General features: G+C 36.8%; 1 protein-coding gene across 7 annotated transcripts in view; it reads left to right on the top strand.

The window, feature by feature from the left end:
* Nucleotides 1-19,389, top strand: part of PKIB (cAMP-dependent protein kinase inhibitor beta) — a 108,611-nt gene extending 89,222 nt beyond the window's left edge. For 3 of the 7 annotated variants that reach the window (XM_032274904.1, XM_032274900.1, XM_032274899.1), the window contains 2 exons: nucleotides 10,452-10,628; nucleotides 18,140-19,389. In XM_032274904.1, the coding sequence (XP_032130795.1) occupies nucleotides 10,460-10,628; nucleotides 18,140-18,207 (237 nt within the window). In that variant the 5' untranslated portion in view covers nucleotides 10,452-10,459 and the 3' untranslated portion in view covers nucleotides 18,208-19,389. Of the gene's footprint in view, nucleotides 1-2,153; nucleotides 2,158-3,631; nucleotides 3,634-7,859; nucleotides 7,879-10,229; nucleotides 10,350-10,451; nucleotides 10,629-18,139 lie in introns of those variants that run through there. The other 4 variants (XM_032274902.1, XM_032274905.1, XM_032274903.1 and 1 more) reach the window with 4 other exon arrangements.
* Nucleotides 19,390-25,450: the final 6,061 nt, after the last annotated feature.

Here is a 25,450-nt window from a genome sequence, read left to right as displayed (position 1 = left end):
CTAATAGACATTTACAGAACTCTCCAACCCAAATCCACAGAATATACATTCTTCTCAGCACCACATCACACCTACTCTAAAATTGACCACATAATTGGGAGTAAATCACTCCTCAGCAAATGCAAAAGAACGGAAATCGCAACAAACAGTCTCTCAGACCACAGTGCAATCAAGTTAGAACTCAGAATTCAAAAACTAACCCAGAACTGCACAGCTTCATGGAAACTGAACAACTTGCTCTTGAATGTTGACTGGATAAACAATGAAATGAAGACAGAAATAAAGATGTTCTTCGAAACCAACGGGAGAGAAGACACAACATACCAGAATCTCTGGGACACATTTAAAGCAATCTCTAGAGGAAAATATATAGCAATAAGTGCCCACATGAGAAGCAAGGAGAGATCAAAAATTGACACCCTATCATCAAAACTGAAAGAGCTAGAGGAGCAAGATCAAAAAACCTCAAAGTCTAGCAGAAGACAAGAAATAGCTAAGATCAGAGCAGAACTGAAGGAGATAGAGACACAAAAAAACCCTTCAAAAAATCAATAAATCCAAGAGCTGGTTTTTTGAAAAGATCAACAAAATAGACAGACGACTAGCCAGATTAATAAAAAAGAAAAGAGAGAATAACCAAATTGATGCAATAAAAAACGATAAAGGGGATATCACCAAAGATTCCACAGAAATTGAAACCATCATCAGAGATTATTACAAACAACTCTATGCACATAAACTAATAAACCTGGAAGAAATGGATAAATTCCTGGACACTTGCGTCCTCCTGAGCCTAAACCAGGAAGAAGCCGAAACCCTGAAGAGACCCATAACAAGGTCTGAAGTTGAGGCAGCAATTAAGAGCTTACCACCCGAAAAAAGCCCAGGTCCAGACGGGTTCACAGCCGAATTCTACCAGACATACAAAGAGGAGCTGGTGGCATTCCTTCTGAAACTATTCCAAACAATCCAAAAAGAGGGAATTCTTCCCAAATCATTTTATGAGACCAACATCACCCTGATTCCAAAACCCGGCTGAGACTCAACAAGAAAAGAAAACTTCAGGCCAATATCCATGATGAACTTACATGCAAAAATCTTCAATAAAATACTGACAAGCCAATTGCAGCAGCACATCAAAAAGCTTATCCACCATGATCAAGTAGGCTTCATCCTGGGGATGCAAGGCTGGTTCAACATAAGCAAGTCTATAAACGTAATTCACCACACAAACAGACCCAAAGACAAAAATCACATGATTATCTCAATTGATGCAGAGAAGGCCTTTGACAAAATTCAACAGCCCTTTATGCTAAAAACCCTCAATAAGCTAGGTATTGATGGAACGTATCTCAAAATAATAAAAGCTATTTATGACAAACCAACAGCCAACATCATACTGAATGGGCAAAAACTGGAAGCATTCCCCTTGAAATGTGGCACCAGACAAGGATGCCCTCTCTCACCACTGCTATTCAATATAGTATTAGAAGTTCTAGCCAGAGCAAACAGGCAAGAAAAAGAAATAAAGGGCATTCAAATAGGAAAGGAGGAAGTCAAACTCTCTCTATTTGCATACGACATGATTGTATATCTAGAAGACAACATCGTCTCAGCCCCAAATCTCCTGAAACTGATAAGCAAGTTCAGCAAAGTCTCAGGATACAAAATCGATGTGCAAAAATCACATGCATTCCTATGCACCAATAACAGACTTAAAGAGAGCCAAATCAAGAACAAACTTCCATTCACAATGCCACAAAGAGAATAAAATACCTAGGAATACAACTAACAAGGAACGTAAAGGACCTCTTCAAGGAGAACTACAAGCCACTGCTCAACGAAATAAGAGAGGACGCAAACAGGTGGAGAAACATTCCATGTTCATGGTTAGGAAGAATCAATATCGTGAAAATGGCCATGCTGCCCAAAGTAATTTACAGATTCAATGCTATCCCCATCAAGCTACCAATGACCTTCTTCACAGAACTGGAAAAAACCACCTTAAACTTCATATGGAACCAAAAGAGAGCCCGCATAGCCAAGTCAATTCTAAGCAAAAAGAACAAAGCGGGAGGCATCACACTACCGGACTTCAAACTATACTACAAGGCTACAGTAATCAAAACAGCATGGTACTGGTACCAAAACAGAGATGTAGACCAATGGAACAGAACAGAGGTCTCGGAGGCAACACAACATATCTACAACCATCTGATCTTTGACAAACCAGACAAAAACAAGCAATGGGGAAAGGATTCCCTGTTCAATAAATGGTGTTGGGAAAGCTGCTAGCCATGTGCAGAAAGCAGAAACTGGACCCCTTCCTGACACCTTACACTAAAATTAACTCCAGAAGGATTAAAGACTTAAACATAAGACCTAACACCATAAAAACCCTAGAAGAAATTTTAGGCAAAACCATTCAGGACATAGGTGTAGGCAAGGACTTCATGACCAAAACACCAAAAGCATTGACAACAAAAGCCAAAATAGACAAATGGGACCTAATCAAACTCCACAGCTTCTGCACAGCAAAAGAAACAGTCATTAGAGTGAATCGGCAACCAACAGAATGGGAAAAAATTTTTGCAGTTTACCCATCTGACAAAGGGCTGATATCCAGAATTTACAAAGAACTAAAACAGATTTATAAGAAAAAAACTAACAAGCGCCTTCAAAAGTGGGCAAAGGATATGAACAGACACTTTACAAAAGAAGACATACATGAGGCCAACAAACATATGAAAAAATGCTCATCATCACTGGTCATCAGAGGAATGCAAATTAAAACAACATTGAGATACCATCTCACTCCAGTTAGAATGGTGATCATTAAAAAATCTGGAGACAACAGATGCTGGAGAGGATGTGGAGAAATAGGAACACTTTTGCACTGTTGGTGGGAGTGTAAATTAGTTCAACCATTGTGGAAGACAGTGTGGTGATTCCTCAAGGACCTAGAAATAGAAATTCCATTTGACCCAGCAATCCCATTACTGGGTATATATCCAAAGGATTACAAATTGTTCTACTATAAGGGCACGTGCACACGAATGTTCATTGCAGCACTGTTTACAATAGCAAAGACCTGGAACCAGCCCAAATGCCCATTGACGATAGACTGGACAGGGAAAATGTGGCACATATACACCTTGGAATATTATGCAGCCATCAAAAACGATGAGTTTGGGTCCTTTGTAGGGACATGGATGAACCTGGAAACCATCATTCTCAGCAAACTGACAGAAGAGCAGAAGATCAAACACCACATGTTCTCACTCATAGGCGGGTGTTGAACAATGAGAACACATGGACACAGGGAGGGGAGCACTACACACTGGGTTCAGTTGGGGGGAAATAGGGGAGGGACGGTGGGGGGTGCGGAGCTGGGGAGAGATAGCAAGGGGAGAAATGCCAGATGTAGGTGATGGGGAGGAAGGCAGCAAATCACACTGCCACATGTGTACCTATGCAACAATTTTGCATGTTCTTCACATGTACCCCAAAACCTAAAATGCAATAAAATAAATAAATGGGGAAAAAAAAGAATAACTGGTATTCATAATGATAGTTTCATAGTGCCTATAAATTTATATGACAGATATCTAAATAAATTTCATTTGTGTAGTTGTTAACCAAGCACAGTTATAGTATTAGTTCATTTGAGTCCAGAGTAGTAAAATAGATAATATATATCCTACTTTTTATAAACGTAGAGTGTTATCAAGAAGCTAGATGTTTTTCTGGAAGTTGGAAGTCCAAGCTTCAATTTCAGGAATGTTCACTTCTAGGCAACCACACTTTCCATTGCTCCATATAGACTGTGTAACAAACAAGGGGACTAAATCGGGACAGTCACTTTGAGAGTGTATTAATGCAGTTCAGTAATGCTCAAAGCTCTGCTTTGAAATCATCATTTAAAATAGTTTTCTTTTGAATATGTGCCAATCTAAATTACCTAAGAAGGTTTTGAAAAGTAGCTGAGGTCATTCTTAGTACAAAGAGATGGGTGATCAAATGGGACAAATTTTTTTAATTAAAAACAGTTTACTATAAAATATGTTATACTTTAAATCGAACATGTTACCACTATTTGATACATGAGTATAAAATGAGTTGCAATGATGGAGTCATAAAAACAGTTTCAGAAGTAGAATATATGGCGGTAAAGTAATTGCTTTAATAGGTGATACACGTTTCCATCTATAAATTTTGGTGTGTTAGTAAAAATAGTTCTATTATTTGGTATCCCACTGCATTTTCCCTTTGAAAGACAAGTAAGTATATATTACTTATAAATGCTTTCTGAAATGAAAGCATAAAGTGTCCATGCTTAGCCAGGTGTGGTAGCTAATGCCTGTAATCCCAACACTTTGGGAGACTGAATCAGGCATATTGCTTGAGCCCAGGAGTTCAAGACCACCCTGGAAAACATGACAAAACCCTGTCTCTACAAAAAATAAAAATAAAATTAGCCAGGCATGATGGTGGTGCCTTGTAGTCCCAAGTACTTGAGAGGCTAAAGTGGGAGGATTGCTTAACCCAAGGAGACTGAGGCTGCACTCCAGCTGGGTGACACAGTGAGACCCTGTCTTAAACAAATAAAGTGTCCGTGCTTAAACAACTGCTTTAAGTTAACTCTATATTGAAAGAGCAATTATGGGGTGATTTTTTCATAGATAATGTCACTCTCTGTAACAATTGTAGGAAAAGAAAGTAAGTCTAGGGGATAAAAGGCTTCATTTCTCCTGTTGTTGAGAATAAAAATGGTAAAAGGAAATTTATTAAAGCTATAGGAACTGATCTGATTTAAGTGTCAGAGGACCACATTTATATTCAAGGGAAAATTGATAAAGTATAATTGACATCAGGTTGACAAATTTATTCAATTTAATGTCTATGAATCTCTTACAGAGAAAAAGCCCTGTGCCAGAATCGTAGAACCATCGTGTGTCCTAGAGGAGGGCGATTCTGTACTTGGTTTTTGCATCAGCTGCAGCTTTACCTTCAGCAAATTCATATTTACTACGCACAGCAAAAGCCATTGTATTTGCCATTAGTCTACAGCCTGACTCCAAGGCTATTTAGATGTTAACATAACAAAATCTATTTTAATATTTAATAACAGAACTTTAAGTCTTATTTTATTCTTTATTTACTTTCAGTCCTTATTATAAATATTAACAATAAAAGGACGTTCATTATCAGCTCCTATTAATTCAACATTGATTTATTGATTGTGTTAAGCAGGAATGGTCCAGTCCCTCTACTAAGCAGAGGGATAGAAAGCCATTTCTATTGTGACCACGTTGGTAAGAATTAACTTCCCCTTCTCTTCTTCCTACTGATGTCATAAACAGTCATTTGACATTTTAAAACCATATATCTCATTGAAAAGGGAACTGTTATTTTAGGCCTTGCATGTAAACCCCCTAGACAGACTGGCTGGGTTCCCTCTTTGTAGGGAAGGGTACAAGCAGACCACAAGAACTTCAAAATTACGTTATTTTCCCACTAGTGCAAATTCAGTGCTGTGGATTTTGTGTACTAGGAGTGTATTTGTGCTCCTTTTGAAATCTAAGAATACTTTGTACAGTAGTAGTTGGAAAAGCAACTAAATGAGAAATGGATGGTCTGAGATCAACCCCTCACTGGAATTTGCTTATTTTCTGGGGTTCCATTAAATGCTATGATCCCTGTGAAGCCTGGCCTCGTTTTCTATTCTGGAATTAATAGAAATAATTAATTTCTCCTCTGCTCTTGTGGTAATGGTGCCTTGCATGCAGCCTTCACAGACTGCCAGTTAAGGCATGGGAAGACCTTGTTTATTGTGCCAAGTTCTACAGTGTCTAGCTTGGGGCTTTGTAGAGTTGGTGTTACATAAATGCTTTCTGAATTGAACCCTAACTTCTTTAAGCAGGCCCCAGTGCCTTAATAAAATAAGAACCAAGAATATTTGAGTCACTGATTCAAAAGAATAATGTGAAACAAATGACAGTGAAGGAGTGTAGGTATGGCTTAAGGTAAAGTGGAAAAAAAGAATGAGAAGGGTTTCTTCTAATCCGTGCAAATCCTTTCAATTCTGAACACTCTGAAGCTAGAAATAAAGGCTAAACTATGTAAAATGTAGGCAGGAGGGATGCTCTGCTATGGTTATAACCACCTAGACTTATACTCATGTAAAGGAAAAGTAAAAATACCACTCTTTATTGTGGATACCACCCACTATACATAGCGCGCACACACACACACACACACTCACACACACACCCCACAGAAACAGACACGCCCCACTCAAGATAATGTATTTAAAAAGAAACCTATTTAATTTTTAGAAAGACTTTTTGGTGTACGGTGAATTTTCATTTTAATTTTTTTCCCTGTAGATAGCTGGTTTAGTTTTTGTTTTTTGTTACAGAAAGCAGCAAGAGGAATCATGGTCATGGAGGAAAGAGTACCATCTAAACTTAGGAAAGAATTTGACACAAATTAGCTATGTTATGTTGATGCATCACTTAAGTATCAGGATTTGGAAGTTTGGACTATATCATCTTTTCAAACATAATATCCTGCAATGATGTGAGAAATTTAGTAGTCCTTTTGGGAAGCTGCAAGTGGTTGGGAGAAGCCCAACTAACTCCCTACCCTTTATCAAGGGTATATATTGGAGATATATATATGGAGGCTATTTAGTTTCTTTCTAGCACAAAACTAAAAAGAATAAGATAACCGGTTAAATCTGCCTCCCCGAAACACAGACACATACTCAAGGCGGCTACATAGTTTTTGCAGTTAATCTATTTAGTTATTAACATTCGTGCATATTATTGTTGTAAGTGGCCCTATGTTAGTATAAGAAGTAACATTGTGCTGGAAAGGTATTCAGTTTTGTGCTTTATCTGGAAAATTCTGAAAAATTAATTTGACTTTGTATTTTGAATTTTATACCTTTAAGCTGTCAAAAATTCTCTGTTATAAAAATAACTTCCATGTACCTACCAATGTATATTGAAGGATCTGTCTATGCAATTATCAAGCAAGAACATAAGCTTTAAAAAATGTGTGTGTCAACAAACAAAAGGTAGCGTTCCCTTTGACTTGCACTAGAGGCATGGAAATACCATCTACAGAAAAATGTCAAAAGCAGAAAGGTTTCAAAGTTTACAAAATAATTATACATGTCTACATTTCATGTAAGTTTTATTTAGCTCAAAATGATCTTGCTGCTTAAGTGAATAGGAGATATATAAAGGATTCACATTTTAGGAATGGGTAATTTTACTTTATTTCCAAATAATAGGATTTGAGGTCAAGAAAGATAACTGGAAAGATCAAACTATGTCTCATCTCACCAGACGGTGGGTTACTCTTTTTAACTTGTGGGCCAAGAACAAGATTTTGCACTCAATAATTTAGTGGGAACTCAAGAAATGACTGAGTGAATAAATAATGATCTGTTTTTGCTGGCACATAAAGAAGTAATTCTAGTTCTTTCACCTTGTTTGGAAGAGGTTTGTATGTTTCAAAATCATAAAAATAAATCATAAAAAATAAAAGATCTGTAGGCAGAGAACTGAAAACATCTAGCATAAGATATTAGGATACTGAGAGCTGGAGAGAGGCAGATAAAGCAGTTGTTTACCAGTAGAGACCAGTGTCAGTCTGTCTGTCCATTTGTCTGTCTCTCCCTCTCTCTCAGTCTTTGGCCAGGAAAAGCACTGACATTTTTTCCAAAATGCATGTTTTTACTTCTTTGTTATTCTGTGTTTTTTCAGAAAGTCTGACTCATACCTCCAGAGAACTAATTTAGTGAGCAGGAAATTTATTTGAAGTCTTAGGTATAAAATGAGCAGTGGTTTCACTATGGAAGATAGGGTGAGTGATATGTATCCAGAGATGAGAAAAGAAGGTATCTATCATTTTGCAATCTTGGCTTTAAGAAAGAGTTTGCACAAACTTCTGTTTGTTTATAATCATGCTTCTAACATACTAACATCCTCTTTTCTTAGCAGGCTCTTTGGAGCCCAGCGGGTTCTGACTGGTGATTTTTTAGTATGCCTTTAGTGCTCCATTTAGCTTGAACATCTTCTCCTCTTGAGTTGTGCTGGTGTTGCATTTTCAATATTTCAGAAACTCTAAAGGTGCCGGCATGTATATGACTGTGTAATAGTCTTTTGTCAAGCAGCCTGAAAACTGTATATTTTCAGTAGAGATAGAAGTGTGTTCCAGGCAATGTAAAATGCATTACCTTGCTGTGGGATTGCAAGAACTTCTGTGAAATCTCCAAATGTCTAAACTGCTCCAGCTCCTGCCTAAGTAGCCACAGTTGACAAAGCAGCACTGACCTAGAGTCCTTTGTTAATTCTATGGAAGAAAAAAGAGGAAGAGTTGCTAGTGAGTCAGCTGCTTTGGTTAGCAAACATAAACATGATTAGCTTTTTAAGCTCAGAAAATTAAAAGAACCTCAAATTAATCTGTCATTTTTCACTGCAGTATTTCCTTATCTTTCTATGGGCTATATATTTTAAATGTCAAAGGAATTGAAAGAGAGCAATTGTCTCTTTTCTGTATGTATATCACACCTTTTTTAAAAAAAATCAAGCATATGCAATCAGTCTTGTATAGAAAATTAACAACAGACAAATAAGATGTTTATTGGGGAAAGGAGAAGCTTTCACTTAAGGATATGCTATTATTTGGTTAAATTGTTAAAGTGTTACTTTTAGAGCCTTTCTGTGCTAAAATATCTATTCATAATTTTTCTAGGTGGATGTTTCAATTTTTTTTAATTACAACGGTAATACATGCTCATTAGTACAAGTCAAAACATGTAAAGAGGTATTGAAAAAAGGTTAATACTTTTCTTGTTCTCCCTTCCCAATTAGGATTTTTATTATTTGTATAAAGTTGAAATTTTATTGTATTCATAATTTTCTCCCCTTTTCCCCCACACTATAAATGTTAATTTTTAAACTTGCTTTACTTCAGTGTGTCACTGGATCTAATACATTCTTTAAAATTGTGGTATAACATTCCATAGTATAATATACATAGTTTATTCATATTTTTTTTATGGGCTTTCAGGTTATCTCCAGTGGTATAATAAATCTGTGTGCTTTGGAGTTTAAAGAGCCCAGCTAACAGTCAGTCACCTTGTGGATCCAAATGTTCTTGCCACCAATTTCTAGGCCATTGACACGTTTGGTCAGGAAAATAGCTTTTCTGTTTCGGAAGTGCTATCTTCCACATCGCTGTGAGGCTGGGGGGATTAGCTGTTTTTTCTACCCGTGACAAAAAATTGGTCAGTCAATATAAGCAGCAGACTCTGAAAGGAAGATGGCACCAAATGTGAGTTTGCCATGGCCAAGTACAGCCCCTAAGTAAAGCAGTTTTGTTACTTAGCCTCTTTATATGGCCAATTCTGGTTTTGGTCTTAAAATAGTAGTTAATGAATATTACTTTAACAAACTTATAGACAGTTTTGTGATTCTTTTATTTTCCAGCATCAATCTACAAAAAAGGACTAAGTCAGAAAGTGTATATCTGAAATAATAATATAAAGGCAAAAGCAAAAACTTCTAAAGTAGCAGGCAGCGAGCAGCAAAATGATCTTGAAATAAACATGAAACCCAGAATTTCTTTTCCATGTTGAAGCACTCCAAGGGCTGCTTTTTAGAAGCTCTTTTTTAACAGACGTTGGGTTTACTTGAGGGTTGAGGGTGGAATGAGGGAGAGCTGCAGAAAAGATGACTATTGGGTACTGGGCTTAATACTTGGGTGATGAAATAATCTAAGTATTAAGATTATTAAGAAATAATAATTAAGAAATAATCTTAATACTTGGGTGATGAAATAACAAATCCCCTGACACAAGTTTACATGTGTAACAAACCTTCACATGTACCTGTCTCAGATCAGAACATATCAAAATACGCAGCTCTTTCTGGGGAAACGTCTTTGAGATAAAGTAGAATTTCTTATTTCTAAGAAGTAGGAACAGAGTGTTTTGTTTGGTCCCTACAAATTATAGTTATCTGGTTTCAGCCTGAACAAGCACCACAAGCAAACACTGGCAGGCAGAGTCTCTACAGGAGTGGTCAAACAAGTCAGTTTTCATTTCCTTCCAAGCCCTAGTTTGGCTGATCCATCCATAGAAAAGCAGAACAAAAGGCAAGGGATTACTGCACCCTTAAGCATCCAAGTGGCTCATTCAGCTCAGAGCTTATTTTTAGCAATCTGTCTCACACTGAGGACTTCCTGTTCTATTCAGTGAATGTGCAAATGGATGCTCCAGGACTATAGCAGTAGACATTGATGAAGGTTGTGATCAGTGATTAGACTCTCAGGACTGTTATGTTTTTGATCTAGCCATGCCTTTTAACCACTGTGGTGAACATTTAGCTCTGAATAGGCTCATTTTCTTCTTCATGTGCGCATTCTATTCGTAGATGTTGCTATGAGGACAGATTCATCAAAAATGACTGATGTGGAACCTGGGGTCACCAATTTTGCATCTTCAGCAAGGGCAGGCCGCCGGAATGCCTTACCAGACATCCAGAGTCCAGCTGCCATAGGCGGAACCTCAGATTTGCCCCTCAAACTGGAGGCTCTCTCTGTGAAGGAAGGTAATACTCAATACCCTCTTAAAATTAACAGCATTGTCACTTCTTAACCAATCCTTTCTCTGGAACAGTCTTTTTTTTATCTAGTTAAAAGTGCTCAGTTTCCTTATTTGTTTCTTTAAACCTCTCAGGTTTTGTTTAAGGCTTAGTAGATTTTTCAGCCTTTTCCAAGTCAAATATTTCATCTTTTTGTCTCATGCTGTGTATATGGAAACTGAAGTTTTACTTATTCATTTCATGTGTATTGTCATGCACAAGGCTAGTAATTGGGAATACAAAGGTGAATACATGTGATCTTTCTCTCAAAGAGCTTTCAATTTTATTGAGAAGTATTCACAAATAAAATAATTTTTCTTCTGCCATCCATTGTCAAATCACTTTGGAAGCTTCTGCTTCACTGTAGTATGCTACAAGCCCTTTAATTCTCATATCTAGGAAGAAGCTTACTATCAAGTAGGGATGAAATTCTTTCAAGAGAGTTTTTGTATAAAAGGTGAACATTCTTCAGTCAGTGAAAAAAGATGGCATTAAGGGAAATTTAGAGCTGTCAAACCATGAAGGGAAATCTTAGGTCTTTCTCTCCATTGTTTACATATAGTTTATATAGCTTCCAGAATTTAGTCTCCTGAAAATGAATATAAAGTGTTAAAAGGGGTCTTTCATTTAAAAACCTTCATGGAGATTAAAAAACAAAAACAAAAACAAAAACCCTGAATCAAAGTTAAAAAATACACTCAGAAAGATTAAAGATAATTTTAATTCCAAACCATTAGCAAACTACTCATGTTTTGTGCCCCATTTTTTACACTCTCAGGTGTACTCTAGTATTTGTTTGGGAATTTACTCTTGGTGACAGTGAAGCAAGTGAGAACAAGAGGCTGCTCACATCTAGCCCATTTCCGGTAGCCCAAGAAGGAGGCTCTTGGCTTTTTGCTTCAGGAGGCTATTTGCTACCTGGTAGAGTTACAAATGTTCCTTGTTCAATCGTTATGAAATAGTTATAGAGGCCGGGGTGGCTCACGCCTGTAATCCCAACACTTTGGGAGGCCAAGGTGGGCAGATTGCCTGAGGTCAGGAGTTCAAGGCCAGCCTGAACAACATGGAGAAACCCCGTCTCCACTAAAAATACAAAATTAGCCAGGCATGGTGGCACATGCCTGTAATCCCTGCTACTCAGGAGACTGAGGCAGGAGAATCGCTTGAACCCGGAAGACAGAGGTTGCAGTGAGCCAAGATCACACCATTGCACTCCAGCTTGGGCAACAAGAGTGAAACTGCCTCTCAAAAAAAAAGAAAAATATCCTTGTAGGTCAGGGACTATGACCAGATCCTGCAGTTCCATGAGTATCTCAACTTTTTCCAAAGGCCACTTTTTCTCATATGTGACACTATAGGTGAGAGTAAAAAAGCATACACATCAACATAAAATATTATAAGAAGAAAGAAAAGATGGAAAAGATGAAGGGAAGAAAAGAAATAAAAATGTGTGTAATATTTTTGGCCTTTTAAGTTTGAAAATGTCATGTGACCATAAGAACATGATGTTGCTGTTGAAGAGTCCATCCTAAACTAGTGAGGGAGAAAAGGCAATCACTTGTTAGTATAAAAGCCTATTTAAACTTTATACATCTTCAGCACACACAAAACCTTAATGCTTACTGACATTACTTAATTAAGCAAAAGAGAGCAAATACACTGTGGGAGAGTCAGCAGTGTCCTCTATTTTGTTTTGGTCACTAGAGAGACTAGGATCTGAAAGAATATGTTCCTGTTTTTATATTTTTCTTCAAATTGTTTTGAAATAAGTCAAATGGATCAGTTAAAATCAAAATGTTAAAAATGAATTCACATATAACACCAGATGCTAAAGATTACATAAAAGAATGAAGGCATGATGTAAAGTGAAATAGGCCAGGCACAGAAAGGCAAATACCACCTGATCTCCCTCGTGGAATCTAAAAGAGTCAATCTGCTAGAAACAGAGAGTAGAATGGTAGCTACTAGGAAAATTAGGAAGATGATGATCAAAAGATATAAAATTACAATTAGACAGGAGAAATAAGTTCAAAGGATCTATTGTAGCAACATGGTGACTATAGTTAATAACAATGTATTGTATACTTGAAGATTGCCAAAACAGTAGATTTTGAGTGTTCTTACCACACATACACATACATATACATATACATGTGTAAGTTTGTGAGGTAATGGATATGTTAATTAGATTGATTTAGCCACTCCTCACTGTATGCATATATCAAAACATCATGTCGCACCACAACATAAATATATATAATTTTATTTATCAATGAAAAGTTAAAGATTAGAAAAAAATACACAAAAGGAAATAGGCTTACATAGGTAGATGACATATATAATATTTTATTAACGAAGTTATAAGTAGTTTGAAAACTTATCTTTTTCTCATTAGCTAAGCATAGATATTATTATGAATTTTTAAATGAATTGTTTCCAATTGCTAATGAAAACTGAAAGCTGGGGTCTGTCTCAGATATTATGGTTTCAATAATTTTTTCACTTAAAAATACAAATTCTGAGGTGAGGGAGATCTGCAGATTTCCCTCAGATCTATTCTCTTTTGTTTTTGTTTTTAATTTTTAAATAAATATTATTAATATTATAAAAACTAATATTTATTTAAAAATATTAATTTTTTAAAAACATTATTATGTGACAGGAAATCCAGGATTTCAGTTGTCTTGCATCCTGCATGAAATTAACCTGAGATTTTCTCAGTTCATAATCTGTCTTAATCTATCCCTCATAAATTGATAACCACGATAAGAAGGACAACGATATTTGATGACATATGAACAAGAGGTGACAGAGGGTGGCATCATGGGAAGAAGAAAGGTCTGTGGATTTGAGATATGCTCTATAGGCAGAATCAATAGGGCTTGCTAATGAATTGGGTGTGGCAGAGGTGAGGAAGAGAATTGGAGGATAACTCCTAGAGCAGCCGGGCAGGTGCTGATGCCATACACTGAGAAGGGTTAGCCTAGAGGACAGGCAATTTTGAGAGTTGGAAGAGTAAAGATTTCTGTCTTCAGAATGCCTATGAGACATCTAAATGGACATGTCAATGAAGCAATTGGATATAAAGGTCTAGTGGACCAGAAAGAAAAACATTCAGAATGTTTGAGTGTTTTTTATTTTTGTTTTTGTTTTTTGAGATGGCGTTTCACTCATGTCACCCAGGCTGGAGTGCAATGGCACAATCTCGGCTAATGCAACCTCTGCCTCCCAGTTTCAATCGATTGTCCTGCCTCAGCCTCCCAAGTAACTGGGATTACAGGCACCCACCACCACGCCCGGCTAATATTTGTATTGTTAGTAGAGATGGGGTTTCACCACGTTGGCCAGGCTGGTCTGGAACTCCTAACTTCAGGCCTCCCAAAATGTTGGGATTATAGTCATGAGCCACTGAGCCTGGCCTTGAGTGTATATTCTTAAAACATATTTTATATGACTGAGGAGAAACAGTGCAAATGAAATTCTCCCCTGACAAGCAACATGAATAGATTACCTTTTCAGCACAAATGGAAACACAGAATGTGAAAAGGAAAGGGAGCCTTAAAATGTCCCCACTCTTTTGATTTATAGATGTTACCATAACTAAGCCCCAAGCAGGTTAAGTGATTTGCTCAAGCTCACAAAAATTAAGTGATAATAGAATCTCTGGTTCCAAAGCCTTAGTCTTTCCCATTATACCAACTTTTCTCAATAAATGTTTCACAGGAATTCTTCTGGGTGTTAATGTGTTACATACAAAAAGGGTGTTGTGGTCAAATAAGTTTGGAATTGGTGGTTTAAACATAATTGGCTTTTTACACTTCTCAGAATGTTTCCTTTTTAGACAAGGACTTCTGAGAACCTTTGTTACAGAGACTTTAAAGTAATAGTGTGTCTATACCCTTCTATAAATAGAACATACAGCATTTCTTTCTCTCATTTATTTGACCATCCCTGAAGAAATATCTTGCAGAATTATTGTTCTGTGAGGCACTCTGAAAATGTGACAAGGAGTAGAAAAGGTAGTTGATACAAAGAAGAGCAGAACACCAGGATGGAAATAGAAAATGTAAAAAAAAATAGACTATTCTATGTGATTTATATTAATGAAAAGCCTGATTTAGTAAACAGCTAAAGTATGTTACCTAAAAGATATATAATAAGGATCTGAATGTAATGTTTATATAAATGTTACCGTGTGTGTGTGTGTGTGTGTGTGTGTGTGTGTGTGTGTGTGTGCGCGCGCATGCGTGTATGAGAAATGTTTTTTCAAGCTAGGCTTCTAGAGAACAAATCAAGCCAGATAATCTAGGACTCAACGTTTTCTTACTTTCCCAAGAGTTCTTATTATGATCAAAAAAGTGAGATAAGTAACTGTTCAAAAAAGCTTATTCACATTTGAAATGACACGAACCGGATTGAAAGGAAAGTTTGATGTTTCTCTCAGAGAAATTATGTTGAAGGAATATGTTGAAAATATATTCAATTACATTGAAACACTTGACATGTGCAGAAGGTTGAAGAATAACAGTAATGTTGATCAGAAAGTACCTAATATATGAAAAAGAGTTTTCCTTTCATTAACATCACATTACAAAGTTGACAGCAATCATAACCTCTTGAGCAGTTTATTGTTTCCTTGCATCTGAAATAATCTTTCAACATATTTCTAACCACTTTCACATTACAAAGCAAAAAATGAGACTACAAGAGGTATTTTAAATCATGTTTTATATTTTAGTTAATAATCCCAAGCAAGATACTAGATTGACAACAGATGATATCTTGTTAGTTTTCATCTAATTATTATCTTGAATTCTTACTTCATTTCATAGAAAGATAACAAGTTAAGGGGATTTCATATCATCATCTGCTCATTAGACCAACTTAGAGATAGCAGATATAGCAACTCTTCTCTGAAAGCTAGAAACCTTTATGTGTAGTTTGCTTAGAATCAGTGTGGCAAGTGCAGCTTCAATTACTGTAGACATAATTTAGTGCTTTATATTTCATACTGTTATAGAGTACCATTTTCTATTAAGCTTGTTTTTCTAAGAGAGTTCTTTCAAAACACTTATTAAGCATCTGCCATGTTAATTAGAAGACAACCAGTTATGATCACTAGAGTACAAATTCCGCCTTGATCCCAATTCTCCCTCCAACTACTGCCCTCCGTTTCTGTTTCATAACAAAATTCCTTGACAGAGTTACCTGCTTCTGTGGCTCCAAATCCTCTGCATCCCATTCTTTTTGCCTAATAAGATTTTCACCTCACCACATCACTCCACTGCTGTTTCAAGATCACAATACACTGTCTCTGCCAAAATCAGTGGTTCATTCTTAGTCCTCATCTTGCTTGATCTCTTAGTCATAGATGATTGTCATTCTTTCCTGTAATATTTATCTTCCCTTGGCTTTCCGGACACTTCACTCATCTGGTTTTCTTCGTGCTTCCCTGGCTGCTCCTCCTTGAGCTTCTCTTTCCTCATCTGCCCTAAATCTTAGTAAATTGGAGATTATCAGAATTCAGTCTTTGGACATAATCTCTATCAACACTCCTTCATCTGTGATGTAATCTGAGTTCATTGGCTTGATGATCGTGCTTTTGATGACTTACAAATTTGTATCTCCAACCTGGGGCTCCCCTGAGCTGCACACTCATATACTAACTGCCTAGTTGGCATCTCTGCTTGGATATCTAAAGGAATCTCAGGCTTAATGGGTATAAAAGCAAACTCCAGATAGTCTCCTGGTGACAGCTCCTTCTGCATTTTCCCCACCTCTGCAAATCATAATTCCAGTTAAGAAAGTTATAGCCGAAAACATTGGAATCATCCTTATCTCCCCTCTTTTTCTCATATTCTCCATCCCATCTATAAGCGAATACTGTCCGCTCTACCTTCAAAAGAGGTCCATAAATTTGCCATTTTTCACCCACAAGATCTAGTTTTTTTGGTACCTCTATGACTCCATTTTCCATTCCAATTTTCTTTACCATTGTCCTCCCACTTGCAAATCTTTCCTGCATATTACTGTCTTGGTTTTGCTTTTCTCTGCGCTTGGAATGCTCTTCTCCCTGCTCCCTATATAGAATTCTGCTTCACCTTCTCAGGCTTTATTCAAATACCCCCTTCTCAGTGAGGCATTCCCAGCTAACTCTGTCTAGAATTGCATCCTCCAGGCCCCAAGACTTCTTGAAAATTTCCATTTTCCACTCCTGCTTTAATTTCTTCATTAGCCCTTTTTACTTCTTATTGAGCACACATTTTATTTATTTTATTATCCATATTTCTCATCAAGTATTCTTTGAGAGCCTGGATTTATGTTTTGTTCATTGCCTTGTATATAGTACATGTTTAATAAATATTTGATGAATGAAAGTTGAAGACCTGAATAGAATCCATCAGATTTCAAAGATGCCATTTATGACGTGGTAGGAACAATTCTGGAAGAATAGTAGACCTAAATAGTTTTACTTAAAAATGGAGACAGCAAAAGAGGGGTACTTTTTAAAGGATAAAAGAGAAGATAGTATGTAGAAGACTTACAGTTGAAAGAAGATCTTAGTTAATTTAAAGATGGTAGTGACTTGAGGGAATGATGGAGCCAGGAGAAAGTCAGATAAAATGGAGAGCAGCAGATGATTATTAGAGTCAGCCTCCTGATGAAGAAAAACGGATAGGATGAGGAATCATGAAGGCCTTAGACTGGATAGCAGGAGCAACAGCAGGAGCCAGCTCCAGAATTGTGCAACCAGGGTGGTTGCATAAGGCTTCTTGCTTAGAAGAGATTTGCACTTGGTTTACTGTTCTACTGTTGCTGTCTTGAAATTTTTCATAAGTTTTTGAACAAGGATACTGCATTTTCATTTTGCACCGGGCACCAACAAATTACCTACCCAGTGCTGACAAGTGCACCTTCCATTGTAATAACAGGAAGGGCAGAAAGAATAAGCACAGATCACAGGGAGTTTTAGACATTTAATGGCAGGAAGTTGAGGGAGCTCCTGTCTGATAGCTTTGATTATTTTGTCTATGAAGTGGAAAGTGACAAAGAGCAAAGGGAGTAAAAAGTGTCAAGAAGCTGGAGAGAGTGCAATCCTGCATAGGAAGTTGGCTAAGGACATGGACCGCAGAGTCAGTTGGTCTAAGCTCAAGTCGTGACTGTCACTCACTAGCTCTCTGACTTTGGACAAGTCACTTAATCTGCTTGTGTTTCTGTTTAGTAATCTGTAAATGGAGGTTCTGAGAATACCCTAGAAGACTGCCTGGCACTTAATAACTATGTAGAATAGGAGAAAGTTGATGAGGAGAAAGATTCCCAAACCTACTCATATCTCTCTTCTGTGTGTAGTTTCCATATCTGAATTGAGGGCAAAAGAGGGAGGGTGGACAAAGGGAAAACCAACAGTTTTATTCCAATATAATATAAAATAAATTTCAATATATTCTACATATAAATGGAAAATTAATTTTTTTCAGATGTAAAGGAGAAAGATGAAGAAACAACACAAGACCAATTGAAAAAGCCTCAAAATGAAGGAAAATGAAAGCTCATAATCTATCAAGAGTGCTGAATTTCCGCATGTTGAAAGACTTAGTGGTTCCGTTTTCCTGAGTTATTTAATCTGGTGGTAAATATGATAACATTGCATCCCTAAGCAGCATGTGTATATTAGATAATTGTGTTGCGAAACTGCTCACTTGGATTGCAATGATGATGTCCAATGTAGGGTATTAAAAGACAGGTTACTTCCAAATCGCACCAAAGGAAAAGGTCAAGAATAATACATGATCACGCAAATACATACCTTTGTCTCCAAAGCCAACAAAAATCACTGTTCTCTTTTGCATTTATTTAGCCTGATGTATGTTTAATTCAAGTTTTACAGTGATGGGCAAATCATTTCCTGGTAAATGTAAATCGAACACCATTGATTTAAAACTTCATGGAATTTGTAGAAAATTATGTGCTTTTTTTTTTTACTATTTGGTGAACAATAGTCAAAATTCACGTGGATAGAGTGTGTTTAGTTTTAGCCAAAAATACTCCAGATTTTTTCCCATACCTCAAAAGAGATTTGGAAAAATTATAAAAGTTTGATAATAGAAACGTCTTTAGAATGCTTTTGTCTGATATATTTTGCTTCTAGTATGTGCCTACTGTGATTTTTTCATGCGGGAAATGCAAAATTTGTAACAAAATGATTATATGGAACATCTCCATTAAATGAATTTTACTATATTCCTTAACTTTGGTGTGTTTATGTGTGTGTGTGTTTTACTTTAATATGAATTATACAAAATATTAGTTCGTTTACACTCTTTTTTCTTATTCTTAGGGCTTTTGTGTATGTCTGACTTGTTTCTAAAATAACTTCCTCAGGAATGCAGACCTTAATTTTTACATATTTTTTAAGTAGCTACATAGCAGTAGGCACTTATGCATTTAGTCAATTACATTGGTGGAAATAGTAAATTACATCCTTTAAATATATATCTAATTATATATTTTAAAATGAGCAAAAATACAACCAAAGTGTTAGTAAATTTTCATTAGACATTTTAGAAAAACAATAGAATTTTGAAGTTCTATAAATGTCAGTGATGAATTTATATTCATTTCCAGAAATATATGCATGCAGTAATATTGTATTTGACTGTTGACTTAGGCCACGCCTGTTTACAGTAACCAAATAAACTCTTTCATTATTAAAGAGATTTGTTACTGACACAAATCTCCTTCATTTTATCTTCAGAAGTATGCTGGGTAAAACATGGGTGACACATTTTAAAGAACAAAGTTAGTCTTTGCAATATAAATCGCCTCCTACTTATTATTTTAATGTCAATACAAGAACCTGATTGCTTTAAGTTTTCAAATATCATTTTTTTCTTTATTAATCAAAAGTAATATTTTAAGTGTAGCACTAACTTAATATTCAATAAAATTTATCACAGCCGTTAAAATTATATTTCTAAAAGTTATTTAATGACATGAGCTTAGGTGATCAGAATAAAGAGGGGTTAGAGAGGAACTGTGGTTTCCACCATGGCTGGGGAAGCAATTTCGCCCCCTAGAGGCCATTTGGTAACGCCTGAAGACATTTTTGGCTGCCACAACTGGAGGTGGAAAGCAAGGGAGAAAAGGTGCTACTGTAATGTAGTGGGCAGAGGCCAGGGATACCGCTAAACTGCTAAGCATCTTACCACCCTACAGGGCAGCCCTGACAGCAAGGATTATCCGGCCGTGTGTGTCAACAATGCTGAGGCTGAGAAACTCTGGAGTAGAGTTAAACTGTTAAGCATGTGGGCTTTAAATTCAGATTACCTGGGTTTGAATTCTAGCTCTGCTACTCAGCAGCTGTGTGATCCCGGGCAACTTACATCATGTCTCTAAGTCTCAGTTTTCTCCTCTGTGGAATGGTTTTAATAATAGTGCATACTTTATAGGGTGGGTGGAGGCAGTAAATGAGATAGTATATGCAGATTGAATCATGCCTGGTAAAGAATATTCAATAAATATTAGCTATCATCATCACCGTTGTCATATTTATTCAAGATGCTCTTGCCAATACTCTGGTAATGGAGGTGGTAGGAAGCTCTATTTGTCTTCTGTCCTTCTCTGCGATTTTGCAAACATCCGCAATGCTTGGTGCTGGGAAAAGACAGGATGGTAGAAATAGATAATTCATGGTAATTACCACAAGAATGCCAATTCAATCATGCTAATGGGTGAGTGATAGGTGATGAGTATTGCTATTTAACAATGAGTCTACTCACTAGTGTTTTGTGACAGTTAGTGAAAAAAAATAGAATCCTGAGTCAATATTTAAATGAGTAATTTGTTCTATGAAAATGTAGAAGAAAAAATTAATATAGCTGTTGGGTCATAGTTTTTGACAGTATTTTTCTCATTTAGAAACCAAAAGTAAAGCCATGTCCCTCCTCATTATTTCCGGCTGTGACATATATTCTGAATGATACATATTCTAAATCACTTATTCACTACAATGCACACACAAATGTCCATTATTTTGTATCACCCACTATTTTGTATTTTATATTACCTGATACAGGCTTGTTAACTGAGAATATCTGCTAGCTAAAAGGGTTTATTTTTACCGAGATGGAGCCCAGACAAAGGAAAATGAGAGGTCAGTAGTAGTTTAAAGATGACACTGAATTTGTCTACTAAGTTTTTTAAAAATCAAGCTATTTTGAGGAACCCATGGTATTTTGTCATAGCAAGTTGACACTTTTACCAAAGCTATTCAGTTGGGACTCATTAAAGAAAGTTTCCTTGCCCATTTTGCCATTGTCTTGTACAAGGCACTTGCTTTAGTCAATAGCTGTAAAGTCTTAACACTATGGGATAATCAGGCTAAAAGGTGACAATGAAGCTATAAAGCAGCTGTCTGAAAACTTAACTCTGTACGAAGGAGAAAGAACAAAAAGAATCCATTCTGTGTCATGTACCCAGAGATATTTTGTGATCTGTGTAGAAAAGATTTGAACCTTAAAATTAGTGAGTAGAAAAGGAGGTGTCCTTCTTAGAAAATAAACCATTAGTTTTGCTCAGGTTTGCTCAGGTGGGTTGACAACTTGGGCAGATGTTTGGCAAGGGACGAGGATAGAAAGGAGCAAGAGGAAAATGAAAATTCTGGTGTTCTATGCCACTGTGTAATGACTATAGTTAATAATATATAATTCAAAATAGCTAGAAGAGACTGGGTACAGTGATTCACACCTGTAATCCCAGCACTTTGGGAGGCCAAGGTGAGTGGATCACTTGAAGTCAAGAGTTCAAGACCAGCCTGGCCAACATGGTGAAACCCCTTCTCTACTAAACCCCATCTCTACTAAAAATACAAAAATTAGCTAGATATATATGGAAAAAAAATTAGCCTGCTGTGGTGGTGGGTGCCTGTTGTCCCAGCTACTCAGGAGGCTGATGCAGGAGAATCATTTGAACCCAGGACGCAGAGATTGCAATGGGGTGAGATCATGCAACTGTACTCCAGCCTGGGCAACATAGCAAGACTCTGTCTCAAAAATCAAAATCAAAAGCAAAATAATAAAATAGCTAGAAGGAGGACATTGAGCATTCTCAACACAAAGAGAATGACAAATGTTCGAGATGAGTATGCAAATTACCATGAGTTGATCACTCTAAATTGCATGTGTCTAAATATCACTATGTACCCGTGGAGCCTGACTCAAGTTCGAAGTACAGCTCTGCCATTTGTTCTCATGAGTTTGGTTATTTCATTCTTTGTGCTTCAATTTCTTCGTTGTGCAAAATGATAAATTACTGTGAGGATTAAGGGAGTGAATACTGGGAATTGATAAGGACAGTGCCTAGCATACTAGTAAAAGCTAGTATTATTATCATTTGCCAGAACATAAAGGGTAATCAAGACTTTAAGCTGAATATTCTAGTCCTGTTGATTTTGTCCAATGTTACTTGCCAGAATAGATTTCCTTCTATTCCTCTGCTGTCTTTTCTTTCCCTTAGCAAAACCTTCGTGGCTAAAAACAGGATTGATGAGTGGGTCCCTTTTTTTTTTTTTTTTTTTTTTTTTTTCAGAGTTATTGAGAGCACTCTCAGAACATTAAAAATCTGCAGCTAATGCAGCCATCAAAAACGATGAGTTTGGGTCCTTTGTAGGGACATGGATGAATCTGGAAACCATCATTGTCAGCAAATTGACACAAGAGCAGAAGATCAGACACCTCATGTTCTCACTCATAGGTGGGTGTTGAACAATGAGAACACATGGACACAGGGAGGGGAGCACTACACACTGGGTTCAGTTGGGGGGAAATAGGGGAGGGACGGTGAGGGGTGGGGAGTTGGGGAGAGAGAGCAAGGGGAGAGATGCCAGATGTAGGTGATGGGGAGGAAGGCAGCAAATCACACTGCCACGTGTGTTCCTATGCAACAATCTTGCATGTTCTTTACATGTACCCCAAAACCTAAAATGCAATAAAAAAAATAAATGGAAAAAAAAAATCTGCAGCTAGTTAAAAACGGAAGCATTGGCTCAAACAAAGGGCTGGGGCAATTTTGTTGTTACTTGTTAAAATCCTAGAATGGATTTCTTAATGGGCACACATCAATAGAAATAATTATTATCATAGCTAAATTTCAAGTGACTGGTGATTACTTAGCACATAGTAGATCCTTTTGAATCTTCATAAAAAATAATCATATAAAATAGTTGTTAATGTTTCTCATTTTACAGATGAAGAAAATGGATTCAGAGAGTACCTTTGAGAGTTCATACAAGAAAGTGCAAAATGATTTAGGACAGGGCTGTCAGAGATTAGATGTGCATAGCCTCTCTTGCACCAAAAGTTCCCTCTTCCCCAAACCAGCTCATCCATTAACATATTAAATTTGTCTGAATTTACTCAATATTCTTAGGGAAATTTAAAAGTTGTGTAGGAAGAATAACGTATGAGCCCACATGAGCACTGATATCTCAGTACAGCAACTTTATTTATTTATTTGGCTTTATTCTTTCACCACCTCATATTTTGCCTCATTCCAGAAATGATTTTATATGGCAAGCTGTTGGTACTGTTGTCATTTAATTTGCCATTGTCTGGTAGGGCCCTGAGGGAGCGCAAAGTTGGGGAGAAGCCTTGGGTTCTTTGGGGTGAGAAGTAGTAACTGGAAGAGAGGCAGAGGAGAATGCCTGAACCGAAAAGAAGAGCAGCACCATCCCCACCCTTGACTAGGTTCATACTCAACTTGGGGCTAACCACGGTTATGAAGAGGGCACACGGACATTCTGAGACGCAAAATGTATCTGGCATGAACTAACTATGAACATTTTAAGAGTAGGGCCACATAGGTAAGTGAAATCATCCCACTTGTTCCTCAGCAATAAATTTCAGAGGCTGAATTATTTTTGGCCATACCGATGGCGGAGAAGGTCCAAAGTGCTAGCTGGGTTGCTGCAGAGACCTCAGGGAACCATAAGAAAGCCAGAAATTAACATGTATATATATATATATATTTTTTTTTGCCCCATCTTAGAGTCTGTGGAATTGACTCTGGAATTGAGTTCTCGGTTCTCATAGTGCTTTAGACATAACTGGTATTTGAATAGTCCTGCTTTATAATAAATTTGTCACCTAAATTGAATTTCCATTAGTGGAAGGGATTTACTTTTTACATATTTCCTTTCTTTGATATAAAATTGTAGAGAACAATAGAAGAAAAAGCATGGGGCTATCGTCAATAAATGTGGATTTCGTTCCAGGATTTTGACCTAATTTGACCTATATTGACTATGTGCCTTTGGGTAAATTATTTTCACCCTAGGCAGTCCTTCTTATCTGAGAGAATTACTCAAAATTGACACTAGGTGGTGCTCTGCTCCCACTTGCGCTACAAAAAATTTAAGGCCTGCCTGAGGTTTTCAGTTTGTTTTACCAATTCAGCTACACGTGTTGGTCAAGATTATTGCAAAAACAAAACAACAGCAACCAAAACTGCGGTATTTCAAATATAATTTTTTTCAATAGACATGGTAAAGAAAATTATAATAGTGTGCTAATCTGTGGCTACTGATTTTTTAGGATACCTTATGTTCTTAGGTACCAAAGAAGGTGTTCTAACACATCTTAACGATATACTTCTCCCAAAGGAAAATAAATCATTATATTAAAAAGGTACCTGCACCGGTATGTTTGTCATAGCACTATTCATATTAGCCAAAATGTGAAATCAACCTCTGTCCATCCATAGATGACTGGAAAAGCAAATGTGGTACCACACAATGGAATACTACTTAGCCATAAAAAGAATACAGTCATTTCTTTTGCAGCAACATGCCTGGAACTGGAGGCTATCAGAAAGCTTCTGAGTTATTTTACTGAAGTACAGCATGTTCTCACTCGTAAGTGGGAACCAAATAATGCATACATACAGACATAGAAAGCGGAATAATAGACACTGGAGACTTGGAAGTGGGTGGGAATGAGATGAGAAATTACCTATTGGGTACAATGTACACTGTTCAGGTGATGGCTACACTGAAAACCCAGACTTCACCTCTAGGCAATATATCCATATAACAAGACAATACATGCACCCCCCCTAAATCTATAAAAATAAAAAAAAATACACTTCTTAAGAATTATAGGGGAGAAAGAGGAGGAATAGTATTAGGACAAATACCTAATGCACACAGGGCTTAAAACCTAGATGACGGGTTGATGGGTGCAGCAAACCACCATAGCACATGTATACACACCTTTGTAACAAATCTGCACATTCTGCACATGCATCCCAGAACTTAAAGTATAATTTTAAAAAGCTAAAAATAAGTGAATATAAAGTCTATCACTTTTTCCGACATGTAACAGAGTTCCTTTTTCTGTGTAACAGGATCATCAGGATCTTTTTAAAAAAAAATTAAAGTAACAATACACAAACTTTTAATTCATTAAAATCAAATTATAAACAATCCTGAGTTCTCTACAAGCCTAGATTCAAAATAGACCTTTGATGTCTTTCAAGTTTAAAGCACTGTTTTCAATTGTGACTTTTAGATTTGGAAAAGCCCCTGGCAGTTTGAGTTCAAATAAATGCTATTTGAATGCGTGGCTTTATTCTTGATTTAATTCAAAATATCTTCTATTGCTTAATAGTTCTCCTGCCAATTAGAAGAAAGATGGGTTTCTCCTGAGTGGAGGAATTGGGGTTAACAAGATAATTATTCCTGGTCTTCCAAGAGCAGGAAGGAAAATAGGGAGAATGTTTTCCACAAATCCCAC

This window comes from Sapajus apella, unplaced genomic scaffold (assembly GCF_009761245.1).
Source record: "Sapajus apella isolate SASKATOON/1434 unplaced genomic scaffold, GSC_monkey_1.0 scaffold6, whole genome shotgun sequence".
Lineage (NCBI taxonomy): Eukaryota > Metazoa > Chordata > Mammalia > Primates > Cebidae > Sapajus > Sapajus apella.
Note: the sequence above shows the minus strand (reverse complement) of the source record. Positions and strands in the feature narration are given on the sequence as shown.